This window comes from Engystomops pustulosus, chromosome 4 (assembly GCF_040894005.1).
Source record: "Engystomops pustulosus chromosome 4, aEngPut4.maternal, whole genome shotgun sequence".
Classification (NCBI taxonomy): Eukaryota; Metazoa; Chordata; class Amphibia; order Anura; family Leptodactylidae; genus Engystomops; species Engystomops pustulosus.
In genome coordinates, this window is record NC_092414.1 from 4,303,598 (window position 1) to 4,328,027 (window position 24,430).

General features: G+C 43.8%; 3 protein-coding genes across 3 annotated transcripts; all 3 read left to right on the plus strand.

The window, feature by feature from the left end:
- The first annotated feature begins 1,222 nt into the window (after positions 1–1,222).
- On the plus strand, positions 1,223–7,960 carry LOC140125909 (E3 ubiquitin-protein ligase TRIM39-like). Its single transcript, XM_072144809.1, has one exon. It carries the CDS (start codon positions 1,270–1,272, stop codon positions 3,094–3,096), a length of 1,827 nt encoding a protein of 608 aa, XP_072000910.1. The 5' UTR covers positions 1,223–1,269; the 3' UTR covers positions 3,097–7,960.
- Positions 7,961–13,154: 5,194 nt separating this feature from the next.
- On the plus strand, positions 13,155–15,346 carry LOC140128830 (E3 ubiquitin/ISG15 ligase TRIM25-like). The gene has a single exon (XM_072150534.1). The coding sequence runs from the start codon at positions 13,253–13,255 to the stop codon at positions 14,936–14,938; it is 1,686 nt and encodes a 561-aa protein (XP_072006635.1). The 5' UTR covers positions 13,155–13,252; the 3' UTR covers positions 14,939–15,346.
- A 769-nt stretch (positions 15,347–16,115) lies between these two features.
- Positions 16,116–18,054, plus strand: LOC140128831 (E3 ubiquitin-protein ligase TRIM11-like). Its single transcript, XM_072150535.1, has one exon. The coding sequence runs from the start codon at positions 16,151–16,153 to the stop codon at positions 17,864–17,866; it is 1,716 nt and encodes a 571-aa protein (XP_072006636.1). The 5' UTR covers positions 16,116–16,150; the 3' UTR covers positions 17,867–18,054.
- The last annotated feature ends 6,376 nt before the right edge of the window (positions 18,055–24,430 follow it).

The window sequence follows — 24,430 nt, forward strand, 5'->3', positions numbered from 1 at the left end:
TTCATAAAAGGAAGGGTCATGTAATATTCATAGGGTTCATAACAATTATTAAGAAGGTCACATCAAGTCCAGTAAAATAAATGCAGAGTAGACACATTAGACAATGTTACATAAAATAGCACATAAAGAATGGTCTTCATCCATGGCGATGGTTGTACGATCTTCTGGCCCTCCTGTTTCAATGGTTCTTATGGCGAAGCCTCCTATAGAGGTAACAGAAAATATGTGAGGAGCTCCGCCAGTGGGAACAGCTGACTGCCAAATCCTTCTCTCCCTGCACCACACTGACCGCGCCTGCTCCCCCATTAATTTACTTTCGTTTTTATTCTATCCCAACTCCACCTCCAAAAACCTCCTCTCTCCGCCTACACCCGTTTTGCTGCCAAAGCTTCCTTCCTGCTGCCTGACCTCACCCCCCACTCCTCTCACCACAGTCCTCAGCCCTTTTGTTAACCCCTGGAGGGCTATACAGGATTAGGTAGATATTCAAAAAGAACATACCAGAATCTACTCTCTATGCCCATCTAATTATTAAGAGGTCTGTTTTTCTTTATTCTATCCCTTATTGGTTTTACTGCTTTTTGTATGCCTGTTTATTTCATCGTTTTGTAACGTATAAGTATTACTATCCTGTCACATATTAAACTGTCATTTAGTAAGTTTGCTCCTTGTTGCTCTAAACGTCCCCATATCCTTGGGGAGGCGAATTGCAGCTTATAGTGTCTTCTCTGGTTTATTGGAGTATATGGTATATAGTGGTTGTATTGTGTCCTCTCTGGGGTATAGGGGTATACGGTGGTTGTGTTATGTGGTATATGGTTTATGCTGGAAGTCGTCTTATAGCCGAGAGAAGGTATGAAAAGTACATATTACACAGCAGATCTAAAATATCACAAGATATAGATCACAGTCCATTCCATACATAGTGTCCTCTATAGAATCCACACATCGGCTTCTCATGTCCACCACAACATTTCTCCTGATAGGGGTCTCATATAGTTTGTGGTGACCCCCAGGAGCGGAGAGAGATGCAGTATCCATGTTCAGTATGTGAGGAGCTGGAATTGCTTTCTATCTCTGTTAAAGTTATTACAAACCTACGTATTTCTAGTAACTGACATGAGGAAATCAATGCCCTCCTCTCCTAAAAAGCAGGAAATGAGGATAATGTTTATATCGGGTAGAAGTTCACAGTCTAGAATAAGGAGGAACATAAGGGAACGCCCTGGGCTAACAGGTCACATCCACTGGTTCTTTGCATTGTCAGTAATGGCGTCTGCTGCTCTGGGACAGGAGTTGATCTGCTCCATCTGTCTGGACTTTTATACAGATCCTGTGACCCTGAGATGTGGACACAACTTCTGCCGAGTCTGTATACAACAGGCCCTAAATACACAGGACGGGTCTGGAGTTTATTCCTGTCCAGAATGTAGAGCGGAGTGTCGGGACCGACCGGCACTGCAGAGGAACATAACTGTACGTAATGCAGTGAAGAATTTCCTGTCTACTCAGCCGCCCCAGGAGGAGACCGAGATCTTCTGCACTTACTGTGTGGACTCTCCTGTATCTGCGGTAAAATCCTGTCTACACTGTGAGGCTTGTCTTTGTGATAAACATTGGAGAAGCCACAGCAAAGGACCAGAACACGTCCTAACAGACCCCAGCAGGTCCCTGGGGAGAAAGAAATGTCCCATCCATAAGAAGATCCTGGAATATTACTGCAACCAGGATGCAACTTGTATCTGTGTGTCCTGCTGTCTAGTTGGAGATCACAGAGGACATAACATGGAGTCTCTAGATGATGCCTCTGAGAAAAAGAAGAAGAAACTGAAAGGTGTTCTGCAGAAACTGACAACTAAGAGACAGAAGACCCAGATAAGAGTCCAAAGACTGGAGGAGCGCAGGAGAAGAGCTCAAGAGAAAGCAATTGGAGATGCTGAGAGAATGACCGCCCTGTTTATAGACCTCAGGAGACGTCTGGACAACATGGAGAAGGAGATCCTAGGTGAAATTTCCATGTGGGTAGAGAAGGAGTCATGTTTGTTGTCCGATGTGATCCAGAAGTTGGAAATAGAGAAGGAAGAGCTGTCCAAGAAGATGCAGGACATTGAGAAGATGTGTAACATGACTGATCCACTGACTGTGTTACAGGAATCAGACACAGGTGACTTGTATGATCCATGGGAGAAGGGAGATGATAAGGACACAGGGGGACCTGATAGAGGTGATGAGGACACAGGGGGACCTGATGGAGGTGATGAGGACACAGGGGGACCTGATGGAGGTGATGAGGGCAAAGAGCGGCATGATGAAGGTCATGAGGGCAAAGGGCGGCATGATGGAGGTCATGAGGGCAAAGGGCAGCATGATGGAGGTGATGAGGACACAGGGGGACCTGATGGAGGTGATGTGGACAAAGTGAGACATGATGGAGATGATGAGGACATGGGGAAACTTGATGAAGGTGATCAAGATCCAAAGTTGATCCCACCCTTGTCACACTCACTACATGATATAATAAGACATGTAATCTTCTACGGGCAGGATCCCACAGACATATCACTGGATATAAACACAGCCAATAATAATCTCCTTATATCAGACGACCTGAAAACTGCAACCTGGACACTAACAAGAAAGAATCGTCCAGACACTGCAGAGAGATTCCAGGATTTCCCTCAGGTGATGAGCAGCAGTGACATTACCTCCGGACGACATTACTGGGACGTGGAGATTAGTGGGTCGGAGTTGTGGAGGGTGGGGGTGTGTTACCCCAGTATAGATAGGAAGGGCCGTCAGTCATACATTGGAGATAATAATAAGTCCTGGGGTTTATATGGAGGACGGGTATATAATAATCAATATTCAGTCATACACAACTCTAAAGTTATCCAGTTACCTCACCAGATCTCCAGTGATCGGGTCAGGATCTATGTGGATTATGAGGAGGGGGAGTTGTCCTTCTATGCGCTGTGTGACCCCCTCAGACACTTACACACCTTCACCACCAGGTTCACCGAGCCGCTACACGCTGTGTTAAGGGTAATGGTAGGCTCTATAAATATAGCAGGGGGAGAAGTAACAGGGCAAATTTGATAGTTGATTCAGCAGAGGGAGGAGCTTTCTCAGTATTGTCCTTCCTTTGTCTTTATTCTCACATCAGTGATTGGTCAGTTTTGTGCGCCAGGAGTAGAGACCAGATACAGGATGATGGAAAGATCTCCACCTGCTCTGTGATTTCCATTCATGCTTGGTTTGGCTTAAAAACCTTGGTCCTTACAGGGGAACAGGTATAGATCACTTCCTGGAAAGAGTTAACACGAGCTCGGAGCCGTCTCTAACCACATGACTTCCGCAGCCACAGGCAGACACACGTGGCCAAGGAAGGAGTACCGTAAGGTCTTGTGAGAAGGGCCCTCAGTCCTATTGTCTCACATTACTATGCTTTTACTTTGTAATGTCTTATATTATTTGTATCTGTTCCCTCATAATCTGTAAAGCACCACGGAATATGATGGCGCTATATAAGTAGAGATAATTATTATTAATGGCAGTGTGATTGTTGTGTCTCTAGATAACGGAGATCACACTTCACACCCTGGAGCGGGGACTACTCTTCTCCTCGGTCAGCTGCTCGGGGCTACCATGTAGGGTAATTCCCCATCTCAGGGAGGGATCCCCCCATACACAAAGTTATATAACACCCTATTGTTTGAATTTGGCCTAATGGGACCCAAACCCTCAGCAGCGGCTTGCTAAGTAGCCTAGTACTGACCATCCCATATAGACATTGCAGTAAAATAGCAGCGGCATAGAACAGCATAAGAGACACGCGGTGCAGCCCGGCAATATTACAGACACCCCCAGAGCTATAAGCAAAAGGGACATGACATTGGGTGGCCCTATAATGCCTGCATTTTTATGTAATTGTTTGGATTTTATATGGGTGGGTCTACTTTCACCACTTACCGACATTTGTCGTAATAGTACGTCACATGTCAGCTGCCAGTGTATAGAGAGGGCTCACAGGCTGCATATTCTAGTAAACACCCACCGGTACAATCACAGGGGTCAACCCTTTGATCGCCACTAACCTTAAAGCTGCCATATTGGCTTAGATTGTCACTCCCCGTGGCGTCATAGGGAAACGACAATCTATTACCATGGCAGCCTCGGGTCATACACAGACGTGCAAAATCCCTATTTTCTGCCATACTGTAGTATAACAGCATATGGTAGGATCAAACAGACAAGGGGGTCCAAAAAATAGTAAAAAAAAAATTAATAAAAGTTAAATCATAAATAAAAATTCTAATCATCCCCCTTTCCGTAGAACTGATATGAATGTAAACAGTAATCATAGAAAAAAGAAGGGTAAAAACACAATTCATTACCAAAACATTAAAAGCATCACAGTGCCATGGCAGCAGAGACAAGTAGAGACTTCTGACGCGTTTCGAATCTTAACATAGATTCTTAGCCATAGATATTGTCACGGGTGGTCATATCGCGGGCCGCGGGCTCACCCGTGCCCCTCTGCACCATTAATTGGCGTTGGCCATTTTCAGAATTCCATATAAGCCTGCCTCTCCCTGCACACCCTGCCGGATCTTCGTGCCTTAGACAAAGCTGTGTCTGATGCCTTGTGCTGTTTTTGAGATTTCCCGTTGTGACCTCGGTTCCGTTTCTGACTACCCTCCACTGCCGCCTGCCTTGAGCTGTTGCTACGTCCCGACTCTGACCCTGTGCTGCCCTTCTTGACCCCCTGCCTGTCCCCGACTACGAGATTGCCTGCCGTTCCTGTACCTAGACCTTGGCTGCCACCGTGGAACGAGCTGGTGGTACCACGCCGCAGAAAGTCCAACCCGCTTTGAAGCAGACTCTGGTGAAAACTGGGCTTAAAATCCAGTCCCAGGTTTCGGCTTGTGTCATCGTCCGCGGTGGCTCAGAGGATCCACTACCTCCTGAGCCTGACAAATATGTGTACTTAAACCAACATTTTTGGACAACTTCTTCTTTATTACATGGACTGACCCCGACTCAGCTCGTCCGCGCTGTGGAGCCTCCGTTTACTTGCATAGTAAAAATCATAAACAAACATGATAGGTATGAAGTCGATTTTTTGCTATTTTGCCAAATATAACAAAATTTATTAAAAAGGCCGTACACTTCTCAAAATGGCAGCATTGAAAACGTAATTGAAAGTCTCTAAAAATGACGCCACCCACAGCTCCGTACCCTCCGCCACCCACAGCTCCGTACCCTCCGCCTCCCACAGCTCCGTACACTGAGGTATGAAAAAGTTATTAGGGCCAGAACATGCCAAAATGAAGAACTTCTTTTTTTTTACATAAAAACATTTAAAAAAACTTGTATAAATTTTGTATCCCCGCAATTGTAACCGACCCCAAGAATAAAGGAAGGATGTAATTTGTGGTGCTAGTGAAAGCCATGAAATCCAAGCTCACAAAAATCATGGTGTGAGTGCAGTTTTTGCACCAATTTCACTGCATTTGTAATTTTTTTTTCAGCTTTCCAATACACGGCCTGGAATATTAAATATTGTCACCATAAAGCGCAATTTGTTACGCAGAAAACAAGCCCCCGCACACAGCTCTGTACATGGGAAAATAAATAGATCTAGAGTTATAGATCTTTGAGGGGGAGGAGTAAAAAATTTAAAATGTAAAAACGAAAAAGGGCCTTGGCGTTCAGGGGTTAAGAGGTCAGAGTGTGTAGATTGTAGTTCTTTGAGGACAGGGTATGTAGGGTCTAGGGTGTGTCGTGAGAGGGGTGACACCCAGCAGTATGTGTATGTATGTGTATATATGTATGTGTGTGTATATGTATTGGTGTGTGTGTATATATGTATGTGTGTATGTATGTGTGTGGTATATGTATTGGTCTGTGTGTATATATGTATGTGTGTATGTATGTGTGTATATGTATTGGTCTGTGTGTATATATGTATGTGTGTATGTATGTGTGGTATATGTATTGGTCTGTGTGTATATATGTATGTGTGTATGTATGTGTGTATATGTATTGGTCTGTGTGTATATATGTATGTGTGTATGTATGTGTGTATGTATGTGTGTGTATATGTATTGGTCTGTGTGTATATATGTATGTGTGTATGTATGTGTGTATATGTATTGGTCTGTGTGTATATATGTATGTGTGTATGTATGTGTGTATATGTATTGGTCTGTGTGTATATATGTATGTGTGTATGTATGTGTGTATATGTATTGGTCTGTGTGTATATGTATTTGTGTATATGTATTGGTCTGTGTGTATATATGTATGTGTGTATGTATGTGTGTATATGTATTGGTCTGTGTGTATATATGTATGTGTGTATGTATGTGTGTATATGTATTGGTCTGTGTGTATATATGTATGTGTGTATGTATGTGTGTATATGTATTGGTCTGTGTGTATATATGTATGTGTGTATGTATGTGTGTATATGTATTGGTCTGTGTGTATATATGTATGTGTGTATGTATGTGTGTATATGTATTGGTCTGTGTGTATATATGTATGTGTGTATATATGTATGTGTGTATGTATGTGTGTATATGTATTGGTCTGTGTGTATATATGTATGTGTGTATGTATGTGTGTATATGTATGTATGTGTGTATATGTATTGGTCTGTGTGTATATATGTATGTGTGTATGTATGTCAGCCAAACGAATCTGCACTGTTATGTTTCCAATCACCAAATTTTTCACAGTCGCTCTCTGTGGCTCAGGGAACGTCATAGTCTCGGTTTTGTGCCAAAGTTTTCACCCTGCGCTTTCCAATATTCACTTATTAACCACCATATACAGGAGCCATTGTCTGCTGTTGCTGTGGCAGTTAGAATCTGGACCGTGATTGGTTACTATTTTGCCGCAGTTCATTAACCCCTTAACGACCAGGCCCTTAGTTTTTTCACTTCCATTTTTCACTCCCCACCTTCAAAAATCTACAACTTTTTTATTTTTCCACGTAAAGAGCTCTGTTATGGCTTATACAGATGTATTATACTGTGTAATGTAACACACTGAGCATGCTTCCCAGAAGGCAGGGACCCGGCACACGGAAGGAGATCGCGCAGCCTGGGGCACTGGCAGTCTCGGGGCTGCGATCAGAGCAGCAGACCCCCCCTGGTAAGTGCTGCGGTTGGGTCCGATTCTGGTGAAATGCCCCTGACACGCCACGGTCAGTGTGACCGCGGTGTGTTAGGAGTTAACACCCGCAATCGGAGAAATTATGGTAGGTCAAGGGAGGGCACGGGAGGTAAAGCACAGGACTGACGATCTTTACATGGGTCATGCATTGCCCCCCCTCAACTAACAATGCCTGCTGATAAAGGGCTACAAGTCCTTCCCATATCACCTAAAATGATCTGCCAGTGAGGCCCTGTACCTTAAATACAGCCATTTTCCTGATATGCAAATGAGCTTTTCTGACTCTTGTCTCCTGGCTCTGACTCTTGTCTCAGGCTAGAGCGTGCGCCTGAATTCCTCCGGGTCCTAATGCTGGTGTCTGGCGTGATCCCCTTCTGCAATAGTTGTCACTCGTTTGATTTACCGAGTCCACGGTTACTCGGAGATGAAACAACGATATGGTGAGATGTGTCTATATGAGTTACTAGACGCGTTTTTGGGGTATCTAACCCAACAGATTCGGAAAAACCGCTGCATTTAAAAAAAAAAAAATGTGTCGCGGGACTCGCCTTACCTTACCTTAACCAGGTATGGGCTCATGCATTCCGGCGGGCCTCGGGGGAACTTCAGCGCAGCAGTGACATCTGGTGGACGGCGGAGGAACTGCCTTAGTGAATCGCCCAAAGACCCGAATCCACCGCACAGAACGCGCCACTGGATCGCGAATGGGCCGGGTAAGTAAATAGGCCCCATTGTCTACCAATGATTGGATGTGAATATCTCCTGGTCTGGATTTATGCTGCGCTATCCAGTGTTCTAGTATCTAGTGTTCTAGTATCTAGTGTTCTAGTATCTAGTGTTCTAGTATCTAGTGTTCTAGTATCCAGTGTTCTAGTATCTAGTGTTCTAGTATCTAGTGTTCTAGTATCTAGTGTTCTAGTATCTAGTGTTCTAGTATCTAGTGTTCTAGTATCTAGTGTTCTAGTATCCAGTGTTCTAGTATCTAGTGTTCTAGTATCCAGTGTTCTAGTATCTAGTGTTCTAGTATCCAGTGTTCTAGTATCCAGTGTTCTAGTATCTAGTGTTCTAGTATCCAGTGTTCTAGTATCCAGTGTTCTAGTATCCAGTGTTCTAGTATCTAGTGTTCTAGTATCTAGTGTTCTAGTATCTAGTGTTCTAGTATCCAGTGTTCTAGTATCCAGTGTTCTAGTATCTAGTGTTCTAGTATCCAGTGTTCTAGTATCTAGTGTTCTAGTATCCAGTGTTCTAGTATCTAGTGTTCTAGTATCTAGTGTTCTAGTATCCAGTGTTCTAGTATCTAGTGTTCTAGTATCTAGTGTTCTAGTATCTAGTGTTCTAGTATCTAGTGTTCTAGTATCTAGTGTTCTAGTATCTAGTGTTCTAGTATCCAGTGTTCTAGTATCTAGTGTTCTAGTATCCAGTGTTCTAGTATCTAGTGTTCTAGTATCCAGTGTTCTAGTATCCAGTGTTCTAGTATCTAGTGTTCTAGTATCTAGTGTTCTAGTATCCAGTGTTCTAGTATCCAGTGTTCTAGTATCTAGTGTTCTAGTATCTAGTGTTCTAGTATCTAGTGTTCTAGTATCCAGTGTTCTAGTATCCAGTGTTCTAGTATCTAGTGTTCTAGTATCCAGTGTTCTAGTATCTAGTGTTCTAGTATCTAGTGTTCTAGTATCCAGTGTTCTAGTATCCAGTGTTCTAGTATCCAGTGTTCTAGTATCTAGTGTTCTAGTATCTAGTGTTCTAGTATCTAGTGTTCTAGTATCTAGTGTTCTAGTATCTAGTGTTCTAGTATCTAGTGTTCTAGTATCTAGTGTTCTAGTATCCAGTGTTCTAGTATCCAGTGTTCTAGTATCCAGTGTTCTAGTATCCAGTGTTCTAGTATCCAGTGTTCTAGTATCTAGTGTTCTAGTATCCAGTGTTCTAGTATCCAGTGTTCTAGTATCCAGTGTTCTAGTATCCAGTGTTCTAGTATCCAGTGTTCTAGTATCCAGTGTTCTAGTATCTAGTGTTCTAGTATCTAGTGTTCTAGTATCTAGTGTTCTAGTATCCAGTGTTCTAGTATCCAGTGTTCTAGTATCCAGTGTTCTTGTATCCAGTGTTCTAGTATCCAGTGTTCTAGTATCTAGTGTTCTAGTATCTAGTGTTCTAGTATCTAGTGTTCTAGTATCTAGTGTTCTAGTATCCAGTGTTCTAGTATCCAGTGTTCTAGTATCCAGTGTTCTAGTATCCAGTGTTCTAGTATCCAGTGTTCTAGTATCTAGTGTTCTAGTATCTAGTGTTCTAGTATCTAGTGTTCTAGTATCTAGTGTTCTAGTATCTAGTGTTCTAGTATCTAGTGTTCTAGTATCTAGTGTTCTAGTATCTAGTGTTCTAGTATCTAGTGTTCTAGTATCTAGTGTTCTAGTATCCAGTGTTCTAGTATCCAGTGTTCTAGTATCTAGTGTTCTAGTATCTAGTGTTCTAGTATCTAGTGTTCTAGTATCTAGTGTTCTAGTATCCAGTGTTCTAGTATCCAGTGTTCTAGTATCCAGTGTTCTAGTATCCAGTGTTCTAGTATCCAGTGTTCTAGTATCTAGTGTTCTAGTATCTAGTGTTCTAGTATCTAGTGTTCTAGTATCTAGTGTTCTAGTATCTAGTGTTCTAGTATCTAGTGTTCTAGTATCCAGTGTTCTAGTATCTAGTGGTGCTAAGGTGTCATTTGACAATATAATAGAAGTATAAAGCAACATTCCATACTACCTACCAAATGTGCTCCATGGAGGTGTCCCAATGTTATTGTATATAAAAAATTATGTTTCTACGTCTCATACAATTTTTAGGATATATAGAACATTCATATGTGATGTGCAATTTCGTGGAATAAATACATGATGAGTGAGAACAGTAATTAGTGCATGGTATATATTCTAATTACACAATATCTATATATCTGTCTATTATCTATTATCTATCAATCAGTCTTCTATCTCTCAGATGTATCTCATTTATTTAATGTATCCAGCTATCTATATATATAATGTACTTTATATTTATTCAGATATAAATCACCTTTCATATTTATCTTCTGTCATCAATCTCCCCATCATCTCCTATATATGTCTCCTACAGTCCCATATTACACATACCGTACCTACCTTATTACTTGTGTAATCTACAAAGTGTTACCATTGTGCGGCGCTATAGGAGCCTCTTACTGACTGTGACTGGTCATAAAATAGTTTTATTTTGGGGCCCCACTTTTAGTTTTGCCCAGGGCCCCACTTTGTATAAAACCGACCCTGCTTGGAGGAGGAGTCACTCTACGTACCCCACCACTTCTCCGTGGTTCTGAGGTGGTGGAGATACATAGGTGACATTTTTCTTATTCAGCGTGGAACCTAAGGAATTTCACAAATTCTTGATCACAATTTTACATAAATATTACTAAAGCCTGGACCCCTTAGGCTCATTTGCATAAGAAGCTGAAAGAAGAGCGGATCCTGCCAGAGGGGGCGCACACCAGCATGTCAGTACTTAGTTTACAATCCTTCATCCTGGGGGTAGATGTCCTTTAACTTGCCAAAATGTTTTTGTGATTATTTTTTCATGATATGTTGTACTTCATGGACAATGTACAACCTGGAGAAGGAGTTCCTAAGTGAGGTGTCACTGTCCAGAAGAAGAGAAGGACGAGGAGTCCGAAAAGATGAGGATCAAGGAGGAGATGTGTAACCTGACTGACTTACTGACTGTGTTACAAGAACCAAACAGAGGTGACTTGTCCTGTGGATAAGAGAAGCAATGAGGACAAGGGAGTACATAATGGAGGTGATAAGGACACAGAGGGACATGACAGAGGTGATGAGGACAAGGGAGTACATAATGGAGGTGATAAGGACACAGAGGGACATGACAGAGGTGATGAGGACAAGGGAGTACATAATGGAGGTGATGAGGACACAGGAAGACATAATGGAGGTGATAAGGACACAGAGGGACATGACAGAGGTGATGAGGACAAGGGAGTACATAATGGAGGTGATGAGGACACAGAGGGACATGACAGAGGTGATGAGGACACAGAGGGACATGACAGAGGTGATGAGGACACAGAGGGACATGACAGAGGTGATGAGGACAAGGGAGGACATAATGGAGGTGATAAGGACACAGAGGGACATGACAGAGGTGATGAGGACAAGGGAGTACATAATGGAGGTGATGAGGACACAGAGGGACATGACAGAGGTGATGAGGACACAGAGGGACATGACAGACGTGATGAGGACAAGGGAGTACATAATGGAGGTGATAAGGACACAGAGGGACATGACAGAGGTGATGAGGACAAGGAAGTACATAATGGAGGTGATGAGGACACTGGGGGAGAAGATCAAGAGGGGGAGGGCGCTGATCTCCTGCTTATCACACACACTGGGGCACATTTACTAAGGGTCCGAATCGCGTTTTTTCCGCCAGGTTTTCCGAATTTTACCATTTTGCGCCGAATTGCACCAGGTTTTTGGCGCACGCGATCGGATTGTGTCACATGCCGAAGTAAATCTGCCCCAATATGAAATGAGGGACCACCATATGAGAAGATTCTGGGGTCACAAAATGAGGGGGGAATGAGAGGTGTCGCCATGTGAGGGGCCACAACATGAGGAGAAGATGCAGAGGTCAAAAAATGAGAGGGAGATGAGGGGCCACAATATGAGAGGAGGCTTGAAATGCTTCTTTAAACACAATTCAGTTGCATCTTGTGAATATGACTTTAGCACGTGCATTTCATTTTAAAACATAATTTAAAAATATTGGGGCACATTTACTTACCCGTCCCGTTGCGAGCCCTGCTGTGCGTTGTCCAACGAGGATTCGGAGCTGCTGGGATTCACTAAGGTCCGTGCGTCCAATTTCATGCGTCGCTTCCCCGCTGAGGTCCGCCGGAGTTCACCTTTTTCTTCCTGGTGCATGTAAGTGCAACACAATTTTCTTTTTAAATTCCGCGGTTTGTCTGAATCAGTCGGGTTTTCCGACGGCCCACCCCGATTTGTGTCACATGCAGGCCGGCACCAATGCGACACAATCCGAACATGTGCGCCAAAAACCCGGGGCAATTCAGGGCAAAACGGAAAAAAAATGCGAAACTCGACGAAAATGCGGCATTCGGACTCTTAGTAGATGAGCCCCATTGTTAAAAACACATCTGTTCTGTTTTTACCATAATAATGATGTGTTTTGCCCCATGCATTTGCAATGGGTTTTAAAAATAAAAGGCAGATGGCTGAAAAATGTACATGTAAAATTCTCCTGTAACAGTTGTGAAGACCCTGGGACCGCCCAGTCTGATAGTGACCAACATGTATGTGTGATACTTAGGATGGACAAGGTTATTAACACCTTAACGGCGTGTGATGTCGCGTCACATTTCTGTTGAAGCTGTATGAAGAGGGCTCAAGGACGACAACCCGCCACCATGACTGTAATTTCTGCTTATCTGTTATAGTGTGACGGTGGCACACTGTGACAGTTCATGAGCAAAATCATCATATACTGCAGTACAGTATTATTGCAGTATTTGGTTTGGCCGATCAAATCAGTCTAAAAATCTGTTAAAACCTAATAAAAACGATATAAATGTGTCATCTCTGTGATCATAACGACCCAAATCATAAATCATCTTTTGGTGCACACCGTGAAAACCTTACAAACGGAGCCCTCAAGAAAATGGTGTAAATGCTCTTTTTCGCCAAGTGAAATATTTTTATCCTACTTCCCATAAAACAGAATCGAATACCAAATACCGTCACTAGGAAGAAGAAATCAAGCCCTTACTCTGTGCATGGAAAAATAAAACATTTTGAAATTTAGGGAAGAAGAAAATGGAAATGCAGAAACAAAAAAGTCATGGGCAGAGGGTTAAGCCTTCCAGATTCTTGATTACTTAGGATTACCTGTTACGTGTTTTATGATTATGACTCTCCTCACAGAAATCTGACCCTGAAAGCTATGGAGCAATGACCCTTCTCTCATCATCTACAGAGAAAGAAGACTCGAGGAATGTTTAACCAAGAAGCAAAGATCACAGTCCATGGAAAGGAGGGACGTAAGGGAATGCACCGTGCACCCAGTAACGGGGCACATCCACAGCTTCCAAGTAGGGTCAGCGATGGCGTCTGCTGCTCTAGCACAGGAGCTGACGTGCTCCATCTGTCTGGACCTCTATAAAGATCCCGTGACCCTAAAATGTGGACACAACTTCTGCCGGGTCTGTATTGTTCGTGTCCTGAAAATACAGGATGGGTCCGGATTTTATTCCTGTCCTCAATGTAAAGAAAAATTCCAGAAGCGGCCGGCACTCCAGAGGAACATCACTCTGTGTAATGTAGTAGAGAACTTCCGGTGCATTCAGCGACCCCAGGAGACAACAGAGATCTTCTGCACCTACTGTGTGGACTCTCCTGTACCTGCCCTGAAATCCTGTTTGATGTGTGCAGCTTCTCTGTGTGAGAAACACCTGAGAGTTCACAGCAAAGAGCCAGAACACGTCCTAACAGACCCCAGCAGGTCCCTGGAGAAGAGGAAATGTCTCATCCATAAGAAGATCCTGGAATATTACTGCACCGAGGACGCGACTTGTATCTGTGTGTCCTGCTGTCTAGTCGGAGATCATAGAGGACACAACATGGAGTCTCTAGATGAGGCCTCGGAGAAGAAGAAGGAAAAACTAAAAAATGTTCTGCAGAAACTGACAACAAAGCGACAGAAGACCCAGAAAAGGGTCCAAAATCTGGGAGACTGCAAGAGAAAAGCTCAAGTCAAAGCATCTGGAGAAGCCGAGAGAGTCACTGCCCTGTTTATAGATATCAGGAGACAACTGGACGACCTGGAGAAGAAGGTCCAGAGTGAGATTTCCAGGAGGGGGGAGAGGGTGTCACGGTCACTGACTGATGTGATCAAAACGCTGGAAATAGAGAAGGAAGAGCTGTCCAGGAAGATGAGGCACATTGAGGAGCTGTGTAACATGACTGATCCACTGACTGTGTTACAGGAACCAGACACAGGTGACTTGTATGATCCTGAGGAGGAGGGAGGAGATGGGTACATGGAGGGACCTGATGGAGGAGATCGGGGGGCAGAGCTGATCTCCCGCTTATCACACACATTATCGGATATAATACGAGGTGTAAACGGGACCTTCTATGTGCAGGATCCTGCAGACATATCACTGGATATAGACACGGCCGCTAATAATCTCCTTATATCAGACGACCTGAAAACTGCAACTAGGACAATAAAATACCAGAAGCTCCCGGACACCGCAGAGAGATTCCAAAATTATAATGTGATGAGCAGCAGTGACATTACCTCCGGAAGACATTACTGGGACGTGGAGGTCAGTGGGTTAGAGGAGTGGATAGTGGGGATGTGTTACCCCAGTATAGAGAAGAGGGGGTGTCACTCATATATTGGAAATAATAACAAGTCGTGGGGTTTATGTAGAGAGCAGTATGATAACCAGCATTCAGTGAGACATGACAGCAATGGGGTTCTGTTACCTCATCAGATCTCCAGTGATAGATTCCGGATCTATGTGGATTATGAGGCGGGGGAGTTGTCCTTCTATGAGCTGTGTGACCCCATCAGACACTTACACACCTTCAGCACCATCTTCACCGAGCCGCTACACGCTGTGTTATGTGTATATAAAGGTTCTATAAAGATATCAGGGGGAGGAGCAACAGAGAGAAACATACGAATGGGTACAAGATTGTGATTGGTGGAGCATCCAGCCTATGACATCTGGCAGTGGGAGGGCTTTCCATCTTCCAACCCCCGCGGAGAGCATAGGCTGTAACTTGTAATAAGTCCTGGGGAGATGTCTTCAGATTTGTGATCTGATTCTTCTACCTTATGACTTGTCCCATATAGTCTCACGATGGCGATATATATACGTGACCCACATGTACAATTCATACACAGAAGCTGAGAGATCAAGGGCTGAGATATCATCACAGTCATTGTATCTGCTGCAGGATCCCGTCCATATTATTCTATCACCAGAGGAGAGACCACCAGAAGAGCGGAGGTGATGGATTCTTCTCGTCATGTTTGATGAGTGACGTTGTCTTTGGCGATTGATGAAAATATTGATGGACATTGAGATTTTTCTTTATAAAATCATCAACCTTTACAATTATAATCTTGGAAACTTTTTAAATTGTTGTAAATTTCTGACATTGTAATAAAATCTTATACATAATGAACATTTGGGGTTTGCTGCAGGATCTTCTCTCGTCTCAGTCTATTGCCCAACCCGTTCCCTTCGTTCTGCCAGTGATCTTAGATTATTCTCTTCCTGAATTCAAACTTTTCATGCACGTCTCATCGTCTACAAGACTAAAACCTAAGCTCCAAAGTTTCAAACCTGCTCTTACAGCCCATGTCCCTGGGCAGATCTATCACACTCGCTCAAAGAAAGCTCTCCATGCCATGGCGGAGGATGTGACACAGATTTCTGTGCCTTATTTATGTTCCAATTACGTTTTTTTGGGGGGCGCAAAAATGGACCAGCGAAAACCTAGTCTAAAAGAAAAGGAGAAGAAGATTGGAAGGTGTAGAGCTGAAACCTGTCAAGGATTCATCCAAAAGATAAACTTACTGCTTCCACTATAAGATTTTTTCTCTTCTTTGTCGAAAACTTGTCTTTCTACTTCTCAATATCATCAGAATCACAAGTATCATCGTATGAGGAATACATTTCAGGGGCAGCAGAAGAAGGTAATTACAGTCTCCTCACCAACAAAACATAACAGATAAGGACGGCAGAAAATAGAGAACGACCAATCCGTGACCTACAGATAAGGAAGACATGAAAAATATGTATCTCCAGGGAGAGCCAAAGATCAAAGTCCACCATAAGGATGACAATGCAGAAACACACCCGTCCGCTAGTCACATAGTTCAGATCCTCTATATAGTATTGTCAATGATGGCGTCTGCCTATCTCACACAGGATCTCATCTGCTCCATCTGTCTGGACCTCTATACAGATCCCGTAACCCTGAGATGTGGACACAACTTCTGCCGGGTCTGTATTCACCAGGTCCTGACTACACAGGACGGGTCTGGAGGTTATTCCTGTCCTGAATGCAAAGCAAAACTTAAGAAACGACCTGCACTGCAGAAGAACATCTCTCTGTGTAATGCTGTGGACAATCACCGGTCTACACAACCACCACAAGAGGAAACCAAGATCTCCGGCACTTACCACAAGGACTCTTCTACACCTCCTGAGAAACACCTAAAAGCCCATAGTAAAAGACCAAAACATGTGCTAACAGACCCCAGCAGGTCCTCGGACAAGAGCAAATGTCCCATCCATAAGAAGATCCTGGAATATTACTGCACTGAGGACGCGGCTTGTATCTGTGTGTCCTGTAGTCTGGCCGGAGAACATCAGACACATAACATGGAGTCTCTTGATGAAGCCTTGGAAAAGAAAAAGGTGAAGCTAAATGATGTTCTACAGAAACTGACAAGAAAGAGACAGAAGAAGCAGAAAAGAATCCAGAATCTGGAGGAGACCAGGAGAAAAGCTCAAGCGAAAGCAACTGGAGAAGCCAAAAGAGTCTCTACTCTATTTATGAACATCAGGAGACGCCTGGACGACCTGGAGAAGAAGGTCCAGAGTGAGATCTCCAGGAGGGGGGAGAAGGAGTCTCGGTCACTGACGGATGTGATGGAGAAGTTGGAAATAGAGAAGGAAGAGCTGTCCAGGAAGATGCAGGACATTGAGGAGATGTGTAATATGACTGATCCACTGACTGTGTTACAGGAACCAGACACAGGTGACTTGTATGATCCTGAGGAAGAGGGAGATGATGGAGGTGATGATGCTGGTGGACATGGTGAAGGAGATGAGGACACGGAGGAAGATGATGGAGGTGATGAGGACACAGGGGCAGATGATGGAGGTGATGAGGACACGGAGGGACATGATGGAGGTGAGGAGGACACAGGGGGAGATGATGGAGGTGATGAGGACATGGGGGGACATGGTGGAGGAGATCGGAGGGCAGAGCTGATCTCCGGCTTATCACGCACATTATCAGATATAATACGAGGTGTAAACGGGACCTTCTATGTGCAGGATCCTGCAGACATATCACTGGATATAGACACGGCCGCTAATAGTCTCCGTATATCAGACGACCTGAAATCGGCCACTGAGACTGATATAAATCAAAAACGTCCAGACACCGCGGAGAGATTCCAGGATTATCAGGTGATGAGCAGCAGTGACATTACCTCCGGACGACATTATTGGGACGTGGGGGTCAGTGATGTCTGGAGGTGGAGTGTGGGGGTGTGTTACCCCAGTATAGACAGGAGGGGCTCCCAGTCATGTATTGGAGATAATAACAAGTCCTGGGGTTTATATGGTGGACGACGTTATAATAATCAGTATGTAGTGAGACATGACAGTAAAGAGATCCAGTTACCTCACCAGATCTCCAGTGATCGGGTCAGGATCTATGTGGATTATGAGGGGGGGGAGTTGTCCTTTTTTGCGTTGTGTGACCCCATCAGACACTTACACACGTTCAATGTCCCCTTCAACAAGCCGCTACACGCTGTGTTATGGGTATTTAATGGTTCTGTAAACATATTAGGGGGAGGAGTTACACATAAAAGAAAGTGATTGGTGGAGTGTCCTCAGAACCCGGAGTGGGAGGGGCTTCCTTAGTCCTTATTCACACATCAGCGATTGGTCAGAATTGTGCCTCAGTTGTTGTGAGCCAAAACCAGGAGTAGAAAAAACACAAAATTCAAGATAATTCATGGAAGAAAAATCAAAATGTTGAGAAAAGTCAAATTATTTTGCTCTTTAAGAAGTTTATACATAGCAAATTATTAAAAAAAAAGCAAATGATAAAAAAAAGTTTATACATCTCTGTGATCAAACAAGCAAAAAAATGTAAATATCCATCTCCCTGTTATATGTGATGAATGTATGAAATTGTAATCTCGAATACTGAGCGGATGTTATAGTGAATGCAAATACGTCTCATCCTCGTGTTTCTCTGCCACACAAAACCGTCATTCATTACAAAAGCAGGTAAGGATAATTATATTATATTATTCTATTCCCATAATTTTAGTATCATATTCATGTAATAATTTAAAAAAATGTAAAATTTAAGTTATATTTTCAAATTATACTCCGGTAAGAGACATAATTAATAATAATTATTCATTACTGTTATTACTACACCCCCATACACAACCCTCACTGACCCCAAAAGGAAAAAAGCTTCCCAGAATGTGATGTATCCCTGTACTGTAACATAGAGTTCACCAATATCCCATAACCAGGGCTGGATTGTAGGATGGGTTCATGGGGCGCGTGCCCTTGGGCCCCCACCACTCTTAATCTGGCCCTGCCCATAGCTCTTCTCCTGATAGTTTTCTTTAATAATCTCTTGTACTCGTGGTATCAAACTTTGGGATTTCGAGTCCCATGAAACGACAAATAAGTGTAATCCCTTGGTCAGGACGTTATAGTTGGATGTGACATCAGACTACATTTATGTGTTGTTATATATCGTCCAGGTCAGGAAGGTTATTCATTAAGGTTATTCTAGAAGTTATAGCGCCCTGGGCTGCAGGGAGGATTGACGGGACATGGGTTATTATGAAGAAATAATGATGATCCTTGCTCCTTTGTTTCCGATATATTTTATACACGGTGCAACTAAGTAGTAAAAGCCCCTTTAGGTGCAGCGGTGACACAGAACTGGTGCAGACACTTTATAAATACACGGACAAGCAGTTAAGTTGCAATTCCCAGTGGTTGGCTGGGGAGAGGGTGGTGCCAAGTTGGGCAGTGTGCCATTCAGGCACAGTCTAGGGAGCCATCCTACAGCGTTACACATTAACGTTACTCCCCTCACATTAACCGAATCAAACAAAACCGAAATCATCTGTTTGTGCTGCTATCATTTTGAAGGTATGTTTAGGTGTTTACGTAAGTTAAGGTGTTTAGGATGAACTGGTAAAAAAACAAACCTAGTTACACTCCGTTTAATGTGTGTGGGGGGGACTGACCCTTTGAGCTTTACAATTTTGTTAATATCTTCACAACAAAAACAGCACAAACAAAAAGTTGAGCAGCACAAACGTAGCACATTTGATTTGGGTAATGTGGGGAGGCTCGCTGACCTTTTGACCTTTACAATTTCGTTAAAGTTTCACAACAAAAGCAGCAAAAAAATAGCAGAAACATTTGACACCAATTTTGATAGATTTGAAAAAAGTTTTGGGGGGGCAACTTCACTCATTTCTGTATAAGTTCTCCCACTTAACAAGATGAGGCCGGTAAGTGACATCACAGGTGGAACCTCAACTATGAGAGACAAAATGTGAAAACAAATCCAGCAAATCACATTCTCTGATTTTTAAAGAATTTATTTGCTAATTATGGTGGGAAATAAGTATTTGGTCAATAACAAAAGTTCGTCTCTATACTTTGTTGTATATCACTTGTTGGCGGTGACAGAGGTCAGAGGTTTTCTGTAAGTCTTCACAAGGTAGGTACACACTACGTTGGTCCCAGCTTACTGCTGGTCAGTTATTGGGTGTTCTCTGGGTGTCCATACCTGGGAGGTGCAGGATGGTATCTTCACGAGTGCCATTAGTGGAGATAGAAGGTGCACAAGGCGACCTTCATGAGGACAAGTCCGGTGGGCGTCTATGGCCACGAGGTGCCACATTCTACCTTTAAGCCGCTATTTAGAAGGACGGACAGTGCAGCAGGCTGCCTACACAAGATCTCAGGTGGGTGTTGCTATCTTTAAGCAGGTCATATGCAGAGAAGGAAGGTGGAAAAGGCCACCTTCTAGAGGACAGGTCTGGTGGGTGGATCTATAGCTATGAGGTGTAAGATGTTACCTTCTAGAGGACAGGTCTGGTGGGTGTCCATGGCTGGATCTATAGCTATGAGGTGTAAGATGTTACCTTCTAGAGGAAAGGTCTGGTGGGTGTCCGTGGCTGGATCTATAGCTATGAGGTGTAAAATGTTACCTTCTAGAGGACAGGTCTGGTGGGTGTCCGTGGCTGGATCTATAGCTATGAGGTGTAAGATGTTACCTTCTAGAGGACAGGTCTGGTGGGTGTCCGTGGCTGGATCTATAGCTATGAGGTGTAAGATGTTACCTTCTAGAGGACAGGTCTGGTGGGTGTCCATGGCTGGATCTATAACTATGAGGTGTAAGATGTTACCTTCTAGAGGACAGGTCTGGTGGGTGTCCGTGGCTGGATCTATAGCTATGAGGTGTAAGATGTTACCTTCTAGAGGACAGGTCTGGTGGGTGTCCGTGGCTGGGTCTATAGCTATGAGGTGTAAGATGTTACCTTCTAGAGGACAGGTCTGGTGGGTGTCCATGGCTGGATCTATAGCTATGAGGTGTAAGATGTTACCTTCTAGAGGACAGGTCTGGTGGGTGTCCGTGGCTAGATCTATAGCTATGAGGTGTAAGATGTTACCTTCTAGAGGACAGGTCTGGTGGGTGTCCATGGCTGGATCTATAACTATGAGGTGTAAGATGTTACCTTCTAGAGGACAGGTCTGGTGGGTGTCCGTGGCTGGATCTATAGCTATGAGGTGTAAGATGTTACCTTCTAGAGGACAGGTCTGGTGGGTGTCCGTGGCTGGATCTATAACTATGAGGTGTAAAATGTTACCTTCTAGAGGACAGGTCTGGTGGGTGTCCGTGGCTGGATCTATAACTATGAGGTGTAAAATGTTACCTTCTAGAGGACAGGTCTGGTGGGTGTCCGTGGCTGGATCTATAGCTATGAGGTGTAAGATGTTACCTTCTAGAGGACAGGTCTGGTGGGTGTCCGTGGCTGGATCTATAACTATGAGGTGTAAAATGTTACCTTCTAGAGGACAGGTCTGGTGGGTGTCCGTGGCTGGATCTATAACTATGAGGTGTAAAATGTTACCTTCTAGAGGACAGGTCTGGTGGGTGTCCGTGGCTGGATCTATAGCTATGAGGTGTAAGATGTTACCTTCTAGAGGACAGGTCTGGTGGGTGTCCATGGCTGGATCTATAGCTATGAGGTGTAAGATGTTACCTTCTAGAGGACAGGTCTGGTGGGTGTCCGTGGCTGGATCTATAACTATGAGGTGTAAGATGTTACCTTCTAGAGGACAGGTCTGGTGGGTGTCCATGGCTGGATCTATAACTATGAGTTGTAAGATGTTACCTTCTAGAGGACAGGTCTGGTGGGTGTCCGTGGCTGGATCTATAACTATGAGGTGTAAGATGTTACCTTCTAGAGGACAGGTCTGGTGGGTGTCCGTGGCTGGATCTATAGCTATGAGGTGTAAGATGTTACCTTCTAGACGACAGGTCTGGTGGGTGTCCATGGCTGGATCTATAACTATGAGGTGTAAGATGTTACCTTCTAGAGGAAAGGTCTGGTGGGTGTCCGTGGCTGGATCTATAGCTATGAGGTGTAAGATGTTACCTTCTAGAGGACAGGTCTGGTGGGTGTCCATGGCTGGATCTATAACTATGAGGTGTAAGATGTTACCTTCTAGAGGACAGGTCTGGTGGGTGTCCATGGCTGGATCTATAACTATGAGGTGTAAGATGTTACCTTCTAGAGGACAGGTCTGGTGGGTGTCCGTGGCTGGATCTATAGCTATGAGGTGTAAGATGTTACCTTCTAGAGGACAGGTCTGGTGGGTGTCCATGGCTGGATCTATAGCTATGAGGTGTAAGATGTTACCTTCTAGAGGACAGGTCTGGTGGGTGTCCATGGCTGGATCTATAGCTATGAGGTGTAAGATGTTACCTTCTAGAGGACAGGTCTGGTGGGTGTCCGTGGCTGGATCTATAACTATGAGGTGTAAGATGTTACCTTCTAGAGGACAGGTCTGGTGGGTGTCCGTGGCTGGATCTATAGATATGAGGTGTAAGATGTTACCTTCTAGAGGACAGGTCTGGTGGGTGTCCGTGGCTGGGTCTATAGATATGAGGTGTAAGATGTTACCTTCTAGAGGACAGGTCTGGTGGGTGTCCGTGGCTGGATCTATAGATATGAGGTGTAAGATGTTACCTTCTAGAGGACAGGTCTGGTGGGTGTCCGTGGCTGGGTCTATAGATATGAGGTGTAAGATGTTCCCCTCTAGCAGGGAGTGATGGAAGGTGCATGTGGCTACTTCTACGAGGACACGTCCAGTGAGTGTCTATGGCCACAAGATACAAGCTGTAACCTCCAAGTCATTTCCGGATGGAACGTTTGCAGGGCCACCACGAGGTCATACATGTCTATACGAGGTGTAAGATGTTACCTTCAAGCAGGACATTTCTGATGCATGACACTTCCTTCAAGAGGACAAGTCTGGTAGGTGTCTATGGCTGCCGGGGTGGGGGGGGACTAAGACAACTACAGGCCCTGGGCTCTATAAAGCTTGTGGGCCCCAACAGTCTACACCTTATACATTGGTAAAATTATTCAAGTGTTTATACAGAACTAAATTCTCTGCACCAGAATCAAGCTCAGAACAAGAGTTACTACCTAGATACAGCACCAGAATCAAGCTCAGAACAAGAGTTACTACATAGATACAGCACCAGAATCAAGCTCAGAACAAGAGTTACTACCTAGATACAGCACCAGAATCAAGCTCAGAACAAGAGTTACTACATAGATACAGCACCAGAACCAAGCTCAGAACAAGAGTTACTACATAAACACAGCACCAGAACCAAGCTCAGAACACGAGTTACTACATAGATACAGCACCAGAACCAAGATCAGAGCAAGAGTTACTACATAGATACAGCACCAGAACCAAGCTCAGAACAAGAGTTACTACATAAACACAGCACCAGAACCAAGCTCAGAACACGAGTTACTACATAGATACAGCACCAGAACCAAGATCAGAGCAAGAGTTACTACATAGATACAGCACCAGAACCAAGCTCAGAACAAGAGTTACTACATAGATACAGCACCAGAATCAAGCTCAGAACAAGAGTTACTACCTAGATACAGCACCAGAACCAAGCTCAGAACAAGAGTTACTACATAAACACAGCACCAGAACCAAGCTCAGAACAAGAGTTACTACATAGATACAGCATCAGAACCATGCTCAGAGCAAGAGTTACTACATAGATACAGCACCAGAACCAAGCTCAGAACAAAAGTTACTACATAGATACAGCACCAAAACCAAGCTCAGAACAAGAGTTACTACATAGATACAGCACCAGAACCAAGCTCAGAACAAGAGTTACTACATAGATACAGCACCAGAACCAAGCTCAGAACAAGAGTTACTACATAGATACAGCACCAGAACCAAGCTCAGAACAAGAGTTACTACATAGATACAGCAACAGAACCAAGCTCAGAACAAGAGTTACTATGTAGATACAGCACCAGTACCAAGCTCAGAACAAGAGTTACTACATAGATACAGCACCAGAACCAAGCTCAGAACAAGAGTTACTACATAGATACAACGCCAGAACCAAGCTCAGAACAAGAGTTACTACATAGATACAGAACCAAGCTCAGGACAATGTAAGTTACTACATAAATACAGCTCCAGAACCAAGCTCTGAACACAAGTTACTACATAGATGTAGCAACGGAACCAAGCTCAGAATAAAAGTTACTACATAGATACAGCACCAGAACCAAGCTCAGAACAAGAGTTACTACATAGATACAGCAACAGAACCAAGCTCAGAACAAGAGTTACTATGTAGATACAGCACCAGAACCAAGCTCAGAACAAAAGTTACTACATAGATACAGCACCAGAACCAAGTTAAGAACAAGAGTTACTACATAGATACAGCACCAGAACCAAGCTCAGAACAAGAGTTACTACATAGATACAGCGCCAGAACCAAGCTCAGAACAAGAGTTACTACATAGATACAGAACCAAGCTCAGGACAATGTAAGTTACTACATAAATACAGCTCCAGAACCAAGCTATGAACACAAGTTACTACATAGATGTAGCACCGGAACCAAGCTCAGAATAAAAGTTACTACATAGATACAGCACCAGAACCAAGCTCAGAACACGAGTTACTACATAGATACAGCACCAGAACCAAGCTCAGAACAAGAGTTACTACATACATACAGCACCAGAACCAAGCTCAGAACAAGAGTTACTACATAGATACAGCACCAGAACCAAGCTCAGAACAAGAGTTACTACATAG